Source organism: Vigna radiata, chromosome 5, assembly GCF_000741045.1.
Source record: "Vigna radiata var. radiata cultivar VC1973A chromosome 5, Vradiata_ver6, whole genome shotgun sequence".
Taxonomy (NCBI): domain Eukaryota; kingdom Viridiplantae; phylum Streptophyta; class Magnoliopsida; order Fabales; family Fabaceae; genus Vigna; species Vigna radiata.
Genome location: NC_028355.1, coordinates 21,978,099 through 21,996,770, shown reverse-complemented (window position 1 = coordinate 21,996,770; position 18,672 = coordinate 21,978,099). Strand labels below are relative to the sequence as shown.

Here is an 18,672-nt window from a genome sequence, read left to right as displayed (position 1 = left end):
ATATATATATATATATATATATATATATATATATATATTATGAATGTATAACGGAGGTCGAGAGAACCTTTTATTTTATTCTTTCTCCATGATATGTTTGTTTAGATGGATTATGGACCATTAAAGAGTTAGATGAGAAAAAGTCGTGATACTTTTTATTTTAATCAAACATGTCCTTATCATGTTTTATAAGTATGCTTTTTCTTTTTCTTTCCGTCACTCTGTCATTCAAAAAAGTTGTATAAAACAAATGTAATAATACAATTTCTCTTCGAGTAAAGACAAGGTACGATGTTAGAGACGCGTTCAGTCATGCCAGTCAAGAAACAACCAGTGCTTCAATAATTCAACAATGGTTGACTAAAGTTTTCAGTAAGAGATGTTTATTCACAAAATTATAGTTCTAACAAAAACGCATGTCGTGATGCTGAAAAACAATGCACTTGTGAGAGAAATTGGTTAAACTTACCAGGAATTCCATGCAGGCAAACAGAACACAAGTCTTGAATCTAGAGAGATAGGTATCGCTGATTATTCCACCAAATAGTGGCAGTAAAAAGGCAGTTCCCAAAAAATTGGTCAGGGTTGTGGCAGATTTTGTTATGCTGAAGTTCATGTACCCAAAGAAGTAAGTTACTAGGCTCACAGCATTGGAAACGAAAGCCATGCTCTCTAGCCCTTCCATAGCTGCATACATACAAACAATCATGTTCTTTGAGTATTGGGTAAGAACATCTTTCATGAGATGCAAACTCTTCAAATGAATCAAGAAATTAGTTTAGTTCTAGACGAGATGATGTAATGGTTTACACGCAGAAAAAATTAAAGGGTTGAAGCTGTTACCGTATACAAAAAGTGCAGCTCTGTTTCCTCCTAGCCTTCTTTGTTGCCTTGACATGTTTCTGCAGATTCCCTGAGAGTTATGAAAGCAAAATTCAATAAACCAAAGCAAGTTCAAAGGACACTAAAATGCACGAGATTGATCTTAAACATGTTTGAGAAACTGAATCACTTTTCCTTATCTGTTCAAAAGGAAAGAGTTGATTACCATTGTGAGTGCCTTCTTTGGAACAGAATGTGCCACTTCTTTAGGAATTAGTACTTCATTCGCCATGAATTTAAATGAAAACCATGTTGCAGTTGAAGTAAGCTTTAAAAAATCCTATGTCAACTTGACATTAGAAAAATAATTTTTGTCACATTTTGTAAGCTACGTTCCTGTTCTCCTCCCCAACCCCCATAATGTAGCTGTTTTGAACTTATTAGTTGACGTAATCGCTTTTTTTTTATCAGAGAACGAATTAATAAGTGTTGATAGGGTCGAATATACCACGTTAGTTTGTAGAATTGATTGACATCTTTCAACTACTTTGTTCATGCATGTAAAAGATAAATTTCAATTTTAAGTTAATCTTACAAAATTGTTTAATAAAGTAAAGTTTATTCTTACTTATTGTTGATTATGTAGACTTCTTGTATAACACCAACTTTAACGCTAATTTTTTGACATTATTTTGACACTGCACACGTGTCAAAATGTGGTTGGACGGTTTCAAATTAAAAAAGAAACTTTGGTTTTTCTCTTTCAAATATGTCTTTACCTCAGCTTTTTTTAATTTGAAATCATCCAACTACATTTTAACACATATACAGTGTCAAAATTTGGTGTTAAAATATCATTTTCCTAATGAAATATAGACGAGTTATAGAGTAATAATTTGGTTTTGCGGTTGATGCTACATTGGGAAGGTTATTCCTTGGTTTGGGCAACAGACAAAACAATGTTTCTTATATCCTAACGTTCTCTTTCTGTTTGGATTGTGTTTTTGTCTCCTGTGATGTTTGATGCTGTTTATGTAACCATCCTTTGTAAATTACATGTCAGATAGAGCTAAATGCATACTTTTAGATACATAATATCCAAAATATAAATGATTCCTTAAACTTCAAAGGTTTAGTAATAATGTCTGTAACTTAAAAATGACAACAAAAAATGTCATTATACATATAAATATATATAAAGATGCACATTTAATATATTATTTTAATACACTTCAATTATACTTCAAATATATATTCAAACGATGAAATGTTTATACCAAAATAGCAGCATATCACGTTGCGGTGTTGTGACAAAATTATAACTATATAATTTCGTGAATACTCTTTGTTAAAAAAATGAAATAAAAAAAGTCAACAAACCATATATATTAGGAGATTTCAATTTATATATGTGAACAAATTGAGATGTAATTATTAGTTTATAATATAAGGACGTGGTATGATGATTGTGGTGGCTAAAAAAAAGGTATCTCATTTTGACAATAGAATTAAATGTGTTGACAATTGGATGAGCAGCATCACAGCGCAACATATTCCAAATCCAGCCTTTTTGTTTTCTTGCTGGGAGGTGACTAACACTTAGAGCTAATTATGATAAACAGTTTTAACTCGTGACTAATTAAACTTAATTTACTAATCAATAAGATAGTTAAGGAACATCGGTAGCGTGTCTTTATTTAATTTTCAAATAATGAACGTTTGCTTAGACTTTTTAACGTTGTTTATTTTAATAAAAAATTATATTAGTTATGTAATTGATGTTGAAATTGAAAAAATTTCTACATTAATTATCAATTAACTAAATATGGTATATATAATATCAATAATACTCTTTATATTGATTGCGAAAGTATTATACATTTTTTTATGGTGATAACAATATATAACATTATTTTAGTAAAGAAAAACTTTATATATATATATATATATATATATATATATATATATATATGTTGCCAAAGAGAGATTACAAATTGGATATATTTCTTCAAAAAAAAAAGCTTTTTCTACGTAGAACTTGCATAGGAAAAAAAATATAAAAGTTAATCCATTTGCTATATTAGAAAAAACTCAATTTTCACCTGACTTGAGGGTGTGAAAATACAAAATATACAAATAAGAACACTCTTTGTCATCTTCATGTTGCATAAATTGATTATTATATATATATAATGTTACATTAGACAAGTTAATGTTGAAAGTTTATATTTTACGGGTCCTAAATATTGATGTGAGCTCAGATATTTAATCACAAAATTAAGTAAGTTAAACTTATGTTACAAATACTATTAATTTATGGAATATAGTACAAAAAGTTGTGATGTGATCATATATAGCAATCATAACAACAAGTTGGTGATTCATTTATGAGTATCGTACAATTATAATATGGATAATAATAATAATTTAAATAAAGAAGGTTATGAAGGAAATTATGAATGAGCAGACTTGCAAGAGTCTTGAATGTTCATGTCATTGTCTTCTTGTAATTTCTACAAAGGGATTCGTATATATGCAGATGCTTATGCTTATGCAGATGCTGCCAAATTAAAACAACTTGAAGAACCCAAAAAAGATATTTGTTAAAATTGGTTTTTATCGCATTACATCATTCCTCAATCGACTCTCATTTCGCTTAATACCATTGGATTTTAAAAAATCTGAGTTTTGGAGACTGTGCCATTACTGCGTTATTTTTGTTTGCAATCTTTAGTTTATCTTGTGCAATTCTGTGATCTTAATAGCAAATTGATGTCCGAAGAAAGGTATATATATTACTCAGCGATGATGGGGTTTGTTTTTTAGAATTCAATTAAGTCCCATGTATTAGATAAAATTGGATTTTTAATATAGTTTAAATTAAATTTGTATAATAATTTCAATTAAATTTTGTTTTATATTTAAATTAACTTTAATTTATCTTACTTATCATTCTCAGTTTAATATAAAATTGATTACAACATATTTCACTTAATATAAATGTGGAGAGAAAGAGGGATTTGGCCAGAAAGCGAATTGTTAGCAAGATTGATGGCAGTTAGATGTGTAAAATTGGAGAGGAAGAGAGGAATGGTGCCGATAAATTTGACAACCATCAGAATTTTTCATTAAAATGTGATGAACAATAAGAATATAATGAATCAAAGTTCTTTTGTTGTATGACCATTTTAAAGTCCTTATAAATATGCCAGTATGAAATAGGGATATTGAGCATCATGAACTTTGCATTTGACATAAAGCAACAAGAAACAGGAATCAGAAGTTAAAAAAGATACGGCAGGACTACTAGGTAATAACCAACGTTTCAAGCTTTCTCGACAGCATTTGCAATATAAAGAAACAATACGTTACATTATAATAACAACACAGACACATATATAACTTAATATCAAGTTTCTTATATTATTGTCCAAGGTCTTAAATCAGCTTTGATTTGCGAACATTTTAAAATAAAACGCACTACAACATCCGTATAGGAGGTTGGTTAATGCTGGAAAAAGCATTCACATCACATGTCAATGTTTGATTTGAGAATTTGATGACAAATTAGACACAACTTTCTCTATCGATTTAATATGAGGCAACAAGAAAAAGGAGCCCAGCTTAGCTGAAAGATATCAAGAGATGGTGCCTGGAGTAATAATCCAAGTTCCAAGCCTACTAGTGAGCTATAATACAATAATAACAGCACATCATAACATAATCATACTTCTGAAAAAATTAGAATGTGATCATATTTTTAATAGGAGATTAAGAAGCAATCTTGTTACCAATTTATTGAGAAAAAATGTGTCAGCTTTGACCATAAACAATCACATAGCCAAAAATCCAACTTCTGTCATATGTTTAAAGGGTCTATGCTACTTGCCACTTATCCCAAACCTCATTGGTATCAGATCTGCAATTTAGATGACAGTAAATGATTAGTTCCTTAGCACACATTTAAATTTTGCACTTCAGGAACTTGGAAGTCAACATGTGCATACTCCAGTTTCTTAGCAAACACATTACCTGTATGCGGTGTTTCCCTCTCATCATTTTACAACCCCATCGTCACATCTTGCCGAGATTGCAGTTGCGGATGCAGAGAAGCAGATAAAAGTACTGCGTCTTGCATAAGGTGTATTTCAATTGCTCACGTTTCTGTGCATGCCGTTACTTTCATTCTCTCTCCCTATTCATTTGTGTGCTTATATAACCAGGCCTGATTCATTGTCACGGTCCAATGAGGACAACACGATTGAAATTGTTGAATGCACCGACCACATGTGCCCCGTTCGAGTCCATTGGCATTTCAAGAACAACTATATGAACCAATGGAGAGTAAAGCTTACAATTTCTAACTACAATTACAACAAAAACTACTCCAACTGGAACTTGCTGGTCCAACATCCTGGTTTCACTCAAAAAACATCAGCCTACAGTTTCAACAGCACTAAACTTCCCACTCTCGGAATCCAAGGTACTGTCTTCATGATCATACACTTCATTTACCATAGCTATATTAATCAAAAACTCAAACTAGTCTTAAATTTTTAGATTTTTTGTAGCCCATCATCATTTTCTGAAAGAAATCTTAAATTATGATCAAATATTGTACCCATTTGGCTTTTAAAGAACCACAATCGGCAGATCGCTTCAATTAAGAATCTTGTAATATCTTGTCCTGAGAGGTCGACAACAGAGAGGTTAGATCCAAACAGAGAAGTCAGGTAAGATAAGAAGGGAGAGGACAAGTTATGGAGTTAGATCTGAGATTGAGTGTCTGCGCCCTTCTCGCAAGAGACCGGCGACCCTCTCTACGCCTTCTCTTCGCAGGACTCCTCCTCGCACCATTGGCCCCTCTTCGATTCGGAGATCGACGATTTGTGCGCAGAGAGGAGGTCCAAGAGGGCGCGGCGCGGGGCGAAAAAGCGCTCGGAGGGGGCTGAGGGGATTCCGGCGACGTCCACGCTCATGGAGGCGCAGGAGTTTGGTGAGATGACGGAGCACGTCGACGAGGTCAATTTCGCCCTCGATGGCCTACGCAAGGGACAACCTCTGCGGATCAGAAGGTTGAGTTTGGTTTCGCTCTTCACAATTTGTTAATGAGTCTTTTTCTTGCAATTGTTCTTAGTGTGTAGTGGCCAAAGCGTAGTGGTAGGAGACGTTGCCGGAGTCATGGAAGTCCCGTGACATCAAGATGGAAATTACACCTGATGCAATTTTAAGGTGACACGTCATAATTACTGGTTCTTCAACATGTTACCATTAACTAAATTTAAAGCCGTTTACTAAAACTAATGGCAAAAGTCCCGATTGATTCAATTTTATTAAAATTGGGATTCGATTGAAAACTTTCAAAATACGAAGATTTAATTAAAACTAACATGCAAATATGAAGACCTACAAATCTATTAAATCTATTTCTAATTGGGTCATTAAACATTTTTAGATATAAAACTTGACCAAAGTTGAGGAGTGACCCATTCTCATCAACCAAAAGCTTTTTGGTATCAAGGAGAAACTCACAAACTCACATAGATTATTACAAGAAGAAGTTTGAAAAGAGGGTATAGGAAGATGGGTGGGGATGAAAAATGGACGAGTGCATGTTCTTTAAAGTAAAAATTCTTTAAATATTTTTTATTATTTTTATCTTTGTTAAGAAATTTTTTTGTTTTTGTTAGCGGTGGATACATTTATACATGTATTGTTTAATTTTTGTTTTTGTTGAGTGGTGGATACATTTATATATGTATTAATAAGGCTGTTGAGGTTTACATCTCTTATGTAATACATGATTAAAAGAAAGCAGAACACAAGAAGAAATTACTTTGAAAATGTGAGAATGAATATCGAATCTGCCAAACAATCAAGTAATTGAGTCAGGAGATGAGGAAGGAGACGAAGAATTGTGTACCAAAGAAGCAAACGACCAATTAAATATGGTTGTCTTATTTAAAAGAAAGACTGGTATGGAAATGGTGATAGTGAAAATATATACATATTTTTAATTACTGATGACAAAATATTTGTATTATAGTGTATTTATGCATTGGATTAAATTTAATTAAAATTAAAATTTAATTTATATTTTTTGTAATTTTATTTTAAAAATTTACTAATAATATTTTTTTAAAATATTTATGAATATCCAAAAATATCCACTGAATTTTAAAAAATTCGCAAATATTTTTTAGATGTGTATATGATGGATAACGAGATAGATAATATTTTCTAATATGTGAACTGAATTTTCATGGAAACCAACCATTCTCACGCAAACTACTGTAAATCACATAAACACACAAAAATAAGTGGTTGCATCATTTAAAAAATCAATATAAACATGTGATGTTATTTAAAAACCTAACATGCAACGTCAATGTGATTCTAACGTCGTTTGTCAGATTTAACGGTATGAGTTTAATTAGAGTAATTTTGTAAAAATTATGATCTAATTGAAAATAAAAAACTAATATATCTATTTAAGGTTTTTATTAAAAAAAAAAAAAAACCCTGACAAATGATTAAACCATAAAAATAATAAAAACATTTTAGTGAAAGGAATAGTGGTTGGATATAAGATGATAGGAAAATTAATGAAATAAACATGTGTGAAAATTTTAAATGGAGTGGATAAGTAATTTTCTTAATATTTGTTTTCTGATATTGTTAGTATATTAGTATACTTTATTTTGGTCACTTGAACTAAAAAAAAGTTTGAATTAAATTTTTGTTAGTAGCATGACAAATGTTTGAATTAAAACATGTGGAATCTCTCCATCTGATAATTTTGGTGAAGAAAGAGTGTATTAATTTTTAAGTAGCTATTCACTAAAGTCTTACATTAATGTGATCAATAAAGAAAAAATAGAAAATTAGCAAGTGAAGTGTTAGTTTAAATGTTTTCATTCAAATAAATTGTTTGAGTATATAGGAGTTATGATAGCTGTCTATTATAAAAGTTTGTAATTTTGTCTAAAAGGACCATAAAATGTTATTTATGGATTAAATTTTGAAGTGTTAAATCATTTTACGTTTTGTATGTTTTTATTTAAATTTTATACTCTTATTTCTATATGTGTTCCACTTGTAAAGATTTTTTTATTTGTAATTCTAATAAAAATCATATAATTTAATATATATATATATATATATATATATATATATATATATATTAATCTATTAAATACTAAATATGAAATGAAATTGGGCAATAAAATATGAACGAAGTTTAAGATAGCATGATATTAACTATTTTTTAAGAAAAACAAAACTAATATTTATTATTTATTAGAGAGAAGTTATTCAATAAATCTGTTTTCTTCAAATAAGTCATTCACTTCCCTTTTTTATTAAATGATTTTTTTGAAGTCTATTAATAAATCTAAGCCTATACTTAATAAAATTCACATAATAATTAATAATAAAAACATATAAAAAAAAGATAAAAAAAAAAAGAGCCTATGTTCTGGAAAGAATGTCTGAGCCGATGTTGGTGGTTTGGAACAAGTCTTATGCACCTAGAAGACTGTGGTGTTGAACTATTCAAGTCATCCCTCACAACATTCAATAATGTGAAAAACCGAACCCATGGAGATGGATTGACGGGTTTTTATATCATTAAAAAAACCGTATTTTAATTATTCCTAAAATATTAGATCTTTTTCTGTTTTTATAATTTAATATTCATCTATGAATAGACTAATTTAAACACTGACTATTGATATATACATGATACAACATATTTTGTTAACGGAGTTAACAGAATCCACCAACTAAAACTAAGATAATCAAATTTTTGACAACATTTTTTTATAACATTTTAATATCATTACTTCATAATCATTATTAATAATCATATATACCAATATAAATCACTTAGATGTTAAAATATTATAAAAAAAATGTTGTAGTATCATTATCTTAAAACTAATTTAAGGGATTTTACATATATATATAGATAACTCTATGCTTGAATAGCTAATGGTAAAAAAATCTAATTGAATATTTTATAATGTAATTTTTTAAGTTAATTAACTATATTTTTATTTGGGATTTTCATAAGAAAAAATTTAAAAAAGTTAATTTAACTGGATAATAATTGAATCTCTCTTATATTTGTTGGTGATTGTTGGGATTAGCCTCAATATTCCTTTTTGTCATCATAAACTGTAAAAAAAAGATGTTTTTAACTCTATGACACATTTTTCTATACTTAATTTTAATTGATATTTGTTCATGGAATTAAACAACTTTTTCAAATATGTTGTGTGATGGTTTGTTTATATTGATCGTCGTATCATCAGCGTACTTTTATTTTTGTTTTACATTCAAATTTGATATGTTTTTTAATATTTGAATAACAATATTTTCACATAGATAATATTTTTTACATTTTTTTATATTATTTTTAATTATTATTTTTCTTTTTTATTTTATAAATACAAATATTTATTTTTATATGATTATATTACTTCTCAAATGAATGTTAATATGTATTATCATAACATTATTCTTAATATTATGTGTATCAACCATGAAAAGTTATCCTCACATTTTTCATAACTTGGTAGCAAAAAATGGTTGTTTTTGTCATAGAATGCTTAAGAGTATCGAGGTATATAAAGGTAGATAACTTAAGGTGTATTAAGTGTATTACTCTTGAACTCTACCACACTATGTTACATAAGAAAATGAAATAAAGTATGTTTTTGTTTTTCTATTTTTACCTTGTTGCAAGTAATACCTATTGGGATCTTAAAGAAGAAAACTACCCAAAATTTATTTTTTTCTAGATATTTATTGGGTCATGTTTTTTAAGGATCTATTAGAGTTTACATTCTTAAAACTTCAACGATATAAATTTACTTGTTTAAGATTTTATTTTAGACTTGTCTGAGTCACATTCGCTCACATTCGTATTGTATTCTTTTAGAATGAGATATTCATCATTTTCTTGTTAAATAGTGGTTTAATATGATTGTTTTAGAAATAACTATATTTTGCGTGTGATTATTTTATAATACCCTTCTTTTAGAGTTATAGTACCGAAAATAATAAATAAAATATAATATATTTGAAATCTATTATGTTTTATCTAGAAAAACACCCAATTTATATATGGACATACATGATTATTATAATAGTTTTTGTGAATGTTTTTCTATTTTAGCAGGTAAAATGTTAAACTTGTATTGTCCAAATTCTTAATATAGTTTTCCACCACAATAATGCTGCCAAACATTCATTAAAGAACAACGAAATAAAATGACCAGAAATAAACTTAATTTAACCATAAATCGTAATTCTTAAAATAACCATGAAAAATCATTATATAGATAATTCTTTAAGATGGATAATATAGTAAATTTTAAAATGACGAACTTATAATATATATATATATATATATATATATATATATATTATGGATCAAAATTTATGTATAAATGAATGCACATTTAAAAAATAGTTCATTAGAAATATAAATATCATTATAACTTGAATTCAATATTTAAATGATGTATACTAACTTCTAACCAAAAACTTTGAAACATTAAATTAAATTTATGAGTTTTTTTTTTCTTTCATAGGTAATTAATTTTCTTATATTTATCTAACTTGGAACTTAAATTTACATTTAGGTTCATTTGTAAATTTTACATATGAATTAAAAAATGGTTAATAGTTACCAACAACTATATTCTTTGATAAATATATGTTAGTAATTACCAATGAATATTAGTCATTAGTAAATATTGTGTTTTAGTTTTTTTTTTATCTTTCTTTTTTATTTTATTATTAGAGCTCATTTTCTTCCATTATCATTATTATTGTTGTCATTGTCATTATTGTCTTTAGCATTATTGTCTTCACCTCCTCCTCTTTTTACCTTCTTTCTTTTTCTCACTTGTCTTCAATTATTTATAAAAAATATTTCATCAAATTTTATTAGGGATTTTGACACTCATTTTACTTACAGATTTTTTGAAAGACATTAGAAAAAACTGAATTTATGACATATTTAATTTTTTATTATTAATAAATTTTGAAAAATTAAAAAATTGATGCATTAAAAAAATGCATTACAAACATATTTTAATAAATTATCGATGAATTTATGAATAAATTTTAAATAAATTAAATTATCAATAAATTTAAAAATATATAACTGATGAATTTATCTATAAATTTTAAAAAGTGAATTTAAAAAAAAATATTTACTTTGACACATATCCTTAAAAAAACATTCATATAACATAGTGAGTTATATTTTTTTTTTAACATTTATTAAAAATAAAAGGATAATTTTGAAAAAAAAAAACACTAAAATGTGATTTGAATGTTTTTGCCACTTGTGTTCCTTACAAATTGTATTACTCATTTTATCATAGAACAACTAAAGTCTAAAGTGGAAACTAACACCTATTTTAACCATGAAGTTTGTTGATAAATGTATTTTTTATAATAAACATTCTAAATTATTAATACATTTTATGCACAAAGGCATTATTGATATTCATTTAGTAATAAATTTTTTTATTTACATACAGGTATTAGCAAGGAATTTTACCATCAATAATAGATTTCATGTTTTTTGTTGGTGTAATTGTAATAAAATATCTTCAATAAATTTGATTTTAGCAATGAATTTCTTTAGTTGGTGAAATTTCATTGGTCATTTAACATTTTTTTTGTTGTGATGTTAGTTTAGAGAAAAATTTCACTAATAATGTTTTTTCGTCAACAAAGTAGATAACAACTCAAAAAAACTCCATTAGTAATATTAGATGTGGTATAAAACCTCTTATCCAATCTAGCTTTCATGTAAGTTTTCACAAGACACACAGTGAAAGCTTTTGTTTATCTTCCTCTAGCGACCTTGACACAAATGGTTTTTTTAAGTTGCATGAAGAAAAACAATTTTTTTTTCTTAATTAAGTTAGTGTAGAGGCAATAAATTGGTGATCATTTTGACAAATATTTTTCTCCAATCAATCGGAATAATAATAAATCAAATTAATTTTTACTTATTGATTATAAGTTTTTCAGTAAGATCATAATGAATTATTTTTTTTAATATGAATTTTTATAATGATAATTATTTCGTCTCTAATACATCTATATCCAATGATACCAGACTTTAACATACTTTGATTTTAAACGAAAGATTGAATTCTTGTTTATATAGATTGCAATTTAATTACCACAATATAAAATATATTTTTTCTTATAATAATTCGAACTCTTGTTGGAAATTCTACTCCTAGGATGATTCTTTAGCAACTTCTACCATAGTTCTTTAGCAACTTATACAAGAGCAATATATTTTGCCTAATATATTTCAATACATAAAAAACAATTAAACCTAATAAAAATGCAAAAACGTGCTTTTATTGCCCCCTGTTTTTCGTTAGCTTGAATATAATAAAAATAGTTTAAGAAACTAAAATAAAATTATAAGACTAAAAGGCAAAAAAAAAGGAGAAAATATAAGTTAAATTTTAACAAACTAAAACTTTCAACAAGTTGAAAAGTATTGTCAAATACGTTTCATAAAAGATATGCTCATTTGAATTTATGTTTGTGACCATTAGAGGATGAAAAGATAAATACAATGAAATCACGAGAATAATAATAAAAAAAAAAGTATAAACTAAAACACTCAGAGAGCTAAATAAAAGAAAGGTTTAATAGGTTCGGAGGTCCCTATATTTGAGAGTTTGTTTTAATTGGATCTTCCAATTTTGAAAGTGATCAATTAGGTTCCTAATATTGTCAATTTGAATTAATAAAAGTCTTTCCGTTAAATGCAGTTAAGGCCGTGAAGTTTGTGAACATGTGGCACGCTGACGTTTCTAGGTGGCACCGTTTCAAGTGCATAGGTGGATTATAAAAACTTTTATTGATTCAAATTGACAAAATTAGAGACCTAATTGATCACTTAAAAAATTAGAAAATCTAATTAAAACAAACCTCCAAACAGGAACCTTCGAACCTATTAAACCTAACAAAAAAAAATGCATGTGATAATATGTAATGAAAGAAAAAACATTTACGGAAAACGTGAAGCAAGGGTTCGAATGGAGATAGGTTTTGAAAGGTGTGGTGAAGTCAAGAGGCAAGACACGACTCACTCGCGTTGCTCTCTTCAATTTCCTTTATTTTGTTTTACAGACAAAACTATTAATTTAATCTAAAGTCAGAAGTGTTGACCAAAATATTCACCATTCAACTGAAGAGCCAATTTGAATTGGAAAATAGGGCAAGCAAAGAAGCAGCGTAGGTGTTTCCTTCCACGGGCGCTTCTTCTCGCTTTGCTTTTTTGCACACCAAACGCTAAACGCAAAAGCACCACTCTCACATGACGACTTCCTTCTTCTTCTTCTTTTTCTTCTCAAACAATGAGCAACGCCAACTGTAGCAAGCCTTCTTCTCCCCAACCTACGATTAAACAACGTAGGCTCACTCGACAGGGGAGGCTCCGATACCTCAGTGACAAAGACGCTGCTCTGCATTCCACCACTTCTCTACCCGCTTCTCCTCTTCCCTCTTTCAAGTCCGGTTCGTCTTCTGACCATTGGTCTTCCTCTGCGGTTCCGCAACCGCTTCCGCGTCCCGACTCCCCGTTGACTCGTCGATACGATCATCATCAACTCGGATCGCCCCCTTTCGAACACCCTGGCTTCGCTTTTCGCAGGTAAACCATCGCTGCTGTTCCTACTACTGGGTCAATCGTGTTATTTTGGATTCTGAATCGTTTGCGATTGATTTTTTTTTTTTTTCGTTTCAGAAGGTCGGTGGATCATGATGCGGTGAGAAGTATAAGGTCTACCAGCAATTTGGGTAGACCTTTTTTTGATCCAGTAGCTTCAAATGCCAAACACGATTTAAGAGTGAACATTCCACCTGCAAGAGTGTTGGCAGGTGAATTCTTCATTCTTCATGGATAAGACGAAATTAATTGCTAGGAATTCACTCTCTGGTGAAACTTATTGACTTACTATATAGTTGGAATTCCTATTTGATCTTGAACTATATAATAATTTAATCTTTTAATACACTTTTTATATATATATTTCTATTATCGACTTAAGTTTATAAATAATTGTTCAACGTTGTGTCTCATATATTTTTAATAAATTTTAAATTTTAATTATAGAGAATGTGCTAAAGAATATGAAGCCAGCAACCTTCTCATGTATGATCGAGGAGCAACATATGTCCGTGTTTTTGGTTTTGTGTTATGTAAAGATTAATCAGGGCTGTGTACACACGGTGGTTCTAAATGTCACCCGGGATTAAGTATTAAATGTAGATGTTTTAGTTTTTACACTTCTCGTTTTTTGTTGTTGTCGTGGCAGGCAATTCCAGTTCATGTAAAGATCACACAGAACGCTCTCAAGATAATGACTCTGAAAATGTTTCTGACTTGAGATTGCATTTTTCGGCCAAGAGTGCCCCCAACAGCATATTCTCCAGCCCTGTTACTAGTCCACGTAGATCCAGCAATGTAGATTTCTATGATCCTTCCATCATTTTTCATCATGATTTTAATGACATTTTGAGAGTGTCACCGGTTAAAACTGCTCAGAGTCCAGACCGGACTCCTCTGCGCAGCCCAGGGAGCCTCCTCAATCCAGAGGGATGTCAGAGTCAGCTTCATAAACATAGCTCAAGAGTGTTGCCTGAAAATAGTCATGTTGATGCACATCCACTGCCCCTTCCTCCTAGAGCGTCACCACCACCAGCACAGTCACCTCCCCAGCATCAACCAAGTATCGTGCACCTCACTGTAGATAATTCGCCTTCAATGAAAGGTCAATGGCAGAAAGGAAAACTTATTGGGCGGGGATCATATGGATCTGTTTATCACGCAACCAACTTGTATGTCCTTCATCTTTACTTTCGTTGCCTTCATGGGAGGTTTTAAATTGTCGTCAGGTTACAATCATGGTTTCATCTGTTATGGGAAATTGCTGATAAATGCAATGAAAGAGGCTGCAACTGCGGTCACAGAAACCCCCAATGCCTCCATTTTTGTATGACTGTGGACTGTATTTTAAACCTTGCTGTTACCTGGTTGACACTTTACCTTTCCGTAGATACTCACGTGCATTCCTTTTGCGTCACAGAGAGACTGGAGCCTCGTGTGCAATGAAGGAGGTGGAAATGTTCCCCGATGATCCTAAATCTGCTGACTGCATAAAGCAACTTGAACAGGTTCTACCCCAACGTGTTTTAATTATAAATTTTCAAATAGGCTGGTGTTGAGCCTGGTGTTCTGAATGGTCTCATGTTTCAGGAAATTAGAATTCTCCGTCAATTACACCATCCCAACATTGTGCAGTACTATGGAAGTGAATTAGTGAGTTACTATTGCCTCTTGTTTTAACTTTTTAACTTTGTTGCTGCCAATAACATGAAATTTGTGAAATATCTTGGTTTTCAGGATGGCGATCGACTGTACATATATATGGAGTATGTTCATCCTGGATCGCTTGATAAGTTTATGCATGACCATTGTGGAGCTATGACAGAATCTGTAGTTCGCAACTTCACAAGACATATTCTCTCTGGATTGGCATACTTGCATAGTACCAAGACTATTCACAGGTAACAACTTTTGGTGACGAACTATTTTACCTTTCTCTAAATGTTGTATCTCTATGTACTATATACCAACAACATCTGATGAACTAGTTGATTCCAGCTAAAATCGTATCTCAAACAATAAAAAGTTCTTATGGAATTTGTTCTTGATATGGTAAATGTTTTTTATTTTTTATTTTATTTTTGGTGTTTATACCGATGATCAACTTAATTAAGTACTTATTTAATAAGCTTTTCTCACATGAGGTCATATACCATATAGTGATGAAACTTACTGGAATAAGCAAAAAATTTAATAAATTAACCCCAAGAAACTAATTAAAGTAAGATAAAAAGTACTTATGCGGGTCTTTCATAAGTTTAGATAAGCTCTTCCAGCTATGCCCACCCTCGGTTTCTGTTTATTTAGCTAAACATCCTGGTTGCTATTGCTGTTCATGATTCTGTAGGGATATCAAAGGTGCAAACTTGTTGGTCGATGCAACGGGCATGGTTAAACTTGCGGATTTCGGGGTTTCAAAAATTGTGAGTTTTGAAATTCTGATCTTCTGTTACTTTTATTTAGGTATAGGCTATTCGTGTGTATCATCTGATTATTTTCTCATTTACAAGAGTTAACGTGACACAATGAGTTTATCAGTTATTTTTGATGGCAGTAATACTTATTTTGTTTTATTAGTTTCCTTTTCTGCTGGTCTAGTAATTTGAACAATCTGCTCCTTTCAGCTGACAGAGAAATCGTATGAACTTTCATTGAAGGGTAGTCCCTACTGGATGGCTCCCGAGGTAATTTATTACTTATATTATATATGGAGATTTAGATGGGTAATGAGTAATGACATGCCACTTTTTTTTTGTAATTTGTTGATAAAGCTCATGAAGGCTGCCATAAAGAAAGAATCCAGTCCTGACGTTGCCATGGCCATTGATATATGGAGCTTAGGGTGCACTATCATCGAAATGCTGACAGGAAAACCTCCTTGGAGGGAATACGAAGGGGTTAGCACCTTATATGAACTCATTTTAGAGGATAGCACATGTTAATTTGTTGTTTAATTTACGAAGATCAATAATCCCTGTATACCCCTTATTCAAAAGAAATACTAATGCTATGCACTACATTCTGCTTGGATTTTTTTTGTCCTTTTTGCAGGGGAGTTCTTTTTAGATTTTCGGAATCTTAAAATCCCAAGTTTAAAATGATATTTTGAAAATACATTCTCTGGAAACTAACATTCACACCAACTATTTTAATAACATTTCTCATTAAAATATTTCCATGGAGGAGGGAAAATTCATGATACGCTTATGTGAAAATTTTAGGCATATGAAACATTGTCTATCTCTTCGAGAGATATTTTAGGCATGCCAAAATCACCTATAGCTTTCCTAGTCCAGGAAAACCTGATTCCTAAGTACCCTTTTAAATTGAACCATGTACCGTTTCTGTTGTTTTAAGTGTTAATTTATGGCTAAGCAAAGCATTTGAATATCCTGGCATCCTTGATATTCCTATTCAAGGCATTGGTATACTTGTGTTTGGTTACCATGATAATTTAGTGACCTGGTTATTTTCTGTCCACTAGCCGCAAGCCATGTTCAAGGTACTGCACAAATCCCCAAAAATACCGGAGAATTTGTCATCAGATGGACAGGATTTCCTTCAGCAGTGCTTCAGAAGGAACCCGGCAGATCGACCATCGGCAGCACTGCTTCTTACTCATGCCTTTGTACAAAATTTGCACGATCAAGATGCTCTTCATTCACAAGGGCAAAGCTGTCCCAGAGGAGACCCTGGATCTGGAGTAAGTGCTAATTATATCCGAACTCCTTAATAATCTACCAATGTCAAGGTCCAAGGAGACCGATCATTATGAATTATAAACCAACTACTTGTTTGAGTTTCTAGGGGTTGAGCTGCCGATATGGTAGAATAGATTTTGGTATGATCTAGAATCACAGTGGTTCTACCCAATCTTTGCATAAGATGCAGTTGGATTTTTCAATTAACGAAAATAAAGTTAATAAAACAAAACAGTTATAAAGAGATTTACCCAGATTAGAATCATTACAGTCTCCTATCATATAATAACTTTTCCGATGTAAGACATGGTTTTGCTTATTAGTTGCCCTACCATTTTTCCTCTGCAGGATGATTCAAGTAGACATAGCCCTGCTAACAGTTCAAGAAGTAATAACCGGGGAGTGCCAGCCTCCATTGGCGCACGGTTTTTGCATAAAATTCAAAATTTAATAGGGTATGTTTTCGGTAATGTGCTCTCGGTATTTGACAGTATGATAAATGTTAAATTTGGTAATATGCTCCCGGATACCTTATTCGCATAATTCTCTGTTGTTTTTGTATTTGACAGTGACACTTCGAAAAAATATGACAGCGAGGAATCTGATCATGTCACTTCTTCTCGTAGCTCTCCCTGCTCGATGACAGAAATAAACAGTCCTCAATCTAGTGCCCTCAATTACATGGCCAATTCCAGCAACATACCCCTCACCACCGTTATGAGAATCATCAGGCACATTTGAAGCCTGTCACAGCTAAGATTTGGTTGAAAGTTAGAAGGACAACTATCATATATATATATATATATATATATATATATATATATATATATATATATATATATATATATATATATATATATATATATATAATTAGAAGCTAGGGGTCCTCGGTGATTTTGAAAAACATATCAAGCTGGTTTGGTAAAAGCAAAAGGAAGTTCACATTCCTTGGAAGTTGCTATTATGTATATAATGACTAGATTAGGTTAGTTGAACCAATTCCCACGCGTGAAATTCATATGTAAATTCAATTTATTAATAATATTTCCGGAATAACTCTTTTTTTTGGTTTTACATTTAAGAGTACAATTCGCTTTAAATACTTCCCAGACATTTTTATCATTGCTTGTGCATGTGAGTACTGTTTTATTATTAAAAGTGCTCTATGTTAGACGCTAATTTTCTCAAATTTGTACACAAATCTTTCTTTTATTTAAAAAAAATTATTTGTAACATAGTTTTACATTACAAATGCACTCTGTTTAATTTAAAATATTACACTTACATCTGTTAATAAGGTGATAAAATAGTATAAGCGTAATTTGAGAAAATAATCTAACAGCAATATCTTTCTTTAAGATCTTTTTAAGTAATTTATACCTTTCAAGAAAGTTAGTTAAAAATAATCAATTCATTTTAAAATTATTC

At 30.5% G+C, this 18,672-nt stretch overlaps 2 protein-coding genes and 1 long non-coding RNA gene across 6 annotated transcripts in view; 1 reads left to right on the top strand and 2 right to left on the bottom strand.

Annotated features, from left to right (window-relative positions):
* LOC106761691 (protein NRT1/ PTR FAMILY 4.5) overlaps positions 1 to 1,224 on the bottom strand; it is a 3,465-nt gene extending 2,241 nt beyond the window's left edge. The window contains exons 1-3 of the mRNA XM_014645261.2: positions 1,049 to 1,224; positions 844 to 913; positions 470 to 687 (exon numbers count right to left, since the gene is read on the bottom strand). Of these exons, the coding sequence (XP_014500747.2) occupies positions 470 to 687; positions 844 to 913; positions 1,049 to 1,114 (354 nt within the window). The 5' untranslated portion in view covers positions 1,115 to 1,224. The remainder of the gene's footprint in view (positions 1 to 469; positions 688 to 843; positions 914 to 1,048) is intronic.
* A 2,997-nt stretch (positions 1,225 to 4,221) lies between these two features.
* Positions 4,222 to 4,968, bottom strand: LOC106761069. The gene is made up of 2 exons (XR_001375666.2): positions 4,855 to 4,968; positions 4,222 to 4,741 (listed from the first exon to the last, which is right to left on the bottom strand). It is a non-coding gene; the product is annotated as an uncharacterized LOC106761069 (long non-coding RNA).
* Positions 4,969 to 13,024: 8,056 nt separating this feature from the next.
* Positions 13,025 to 18,318, top strand: LOC106762705 (mitogen-activated protein kinase kinase kinase 5). Of its 4 annotated transcripts, XM_022780990.1 has the most exons (13): positions 13,026 to 13,528; positions 13,622 to 13,755; positions 14,193 to 14,341; positions 14,423 to 14,715; positions 14,934 to 15,051; positions 15,134 to 15,196; positions 15,281 to 15,444; positions 15,891 to 15,966; positions 16,168 to 16,227; positions 16,315 to 16,440; positions 17,028 to 17,246; positions 17,593 to 17,699; positions 17,814 to 18,318. In XM_022780990.1, exons 1-13 carry the CDS (start codon positions 13,233 to 13,235, stop codon positions 17,983 to 17,985), a joined length of 1,977 nt encoding a protein of 658 aa, XP_022636711.1. In that variant the 5' UTR covers positions 13,026 to 13,232; the 3' UTR covers positions 17,986 to 18,318. The 4 variants fall into 4 exon arrangements, with proteins under 4 accessions (XP_022636710.1, XP_022636711.1, XP_022636709.1 ...); XM_022780989.1 differs by having other exon boundaries at positions 13,025 to 13,528; positions 13,625 to 13,755; positions 14,193 to 14,715; XM_022780988.1 differs by having other exon boundaries at positions 13,027 to 13,528; positions 14,193 to 14,715.
* Positions 18,319 to 18,672: the final 354 nt, after the last annotated feature.

What these genes read in the sequence shown, in the direction of transcription:
- LOC106762705 (XM_022780988.1), top strand. Translation starts at nt 13,233, where the DNA reads ATGAGCAACGCCAACTGTAGCAAGCCTTCTTCTCCCCAACCTACGATT. An exon ending in ACCTGCAAGAGTGTTGGCAG is followed by an intron (nt 13,756 to 14,192) that starts GTGAATTCTTCA and finishes TTGTCGTGGCAG; the next exon opens with GCAATTCCAGTTCATGTAAA. An exon ending in AGTACTATGGAAGTGAATTA is followed by an intron (nt 15,197 to 15,280) that starts GTGAGTTACTAT and finishes CTTGGTTTTCAG; the next exon opens with GATGGCGATCGACTGTACAT.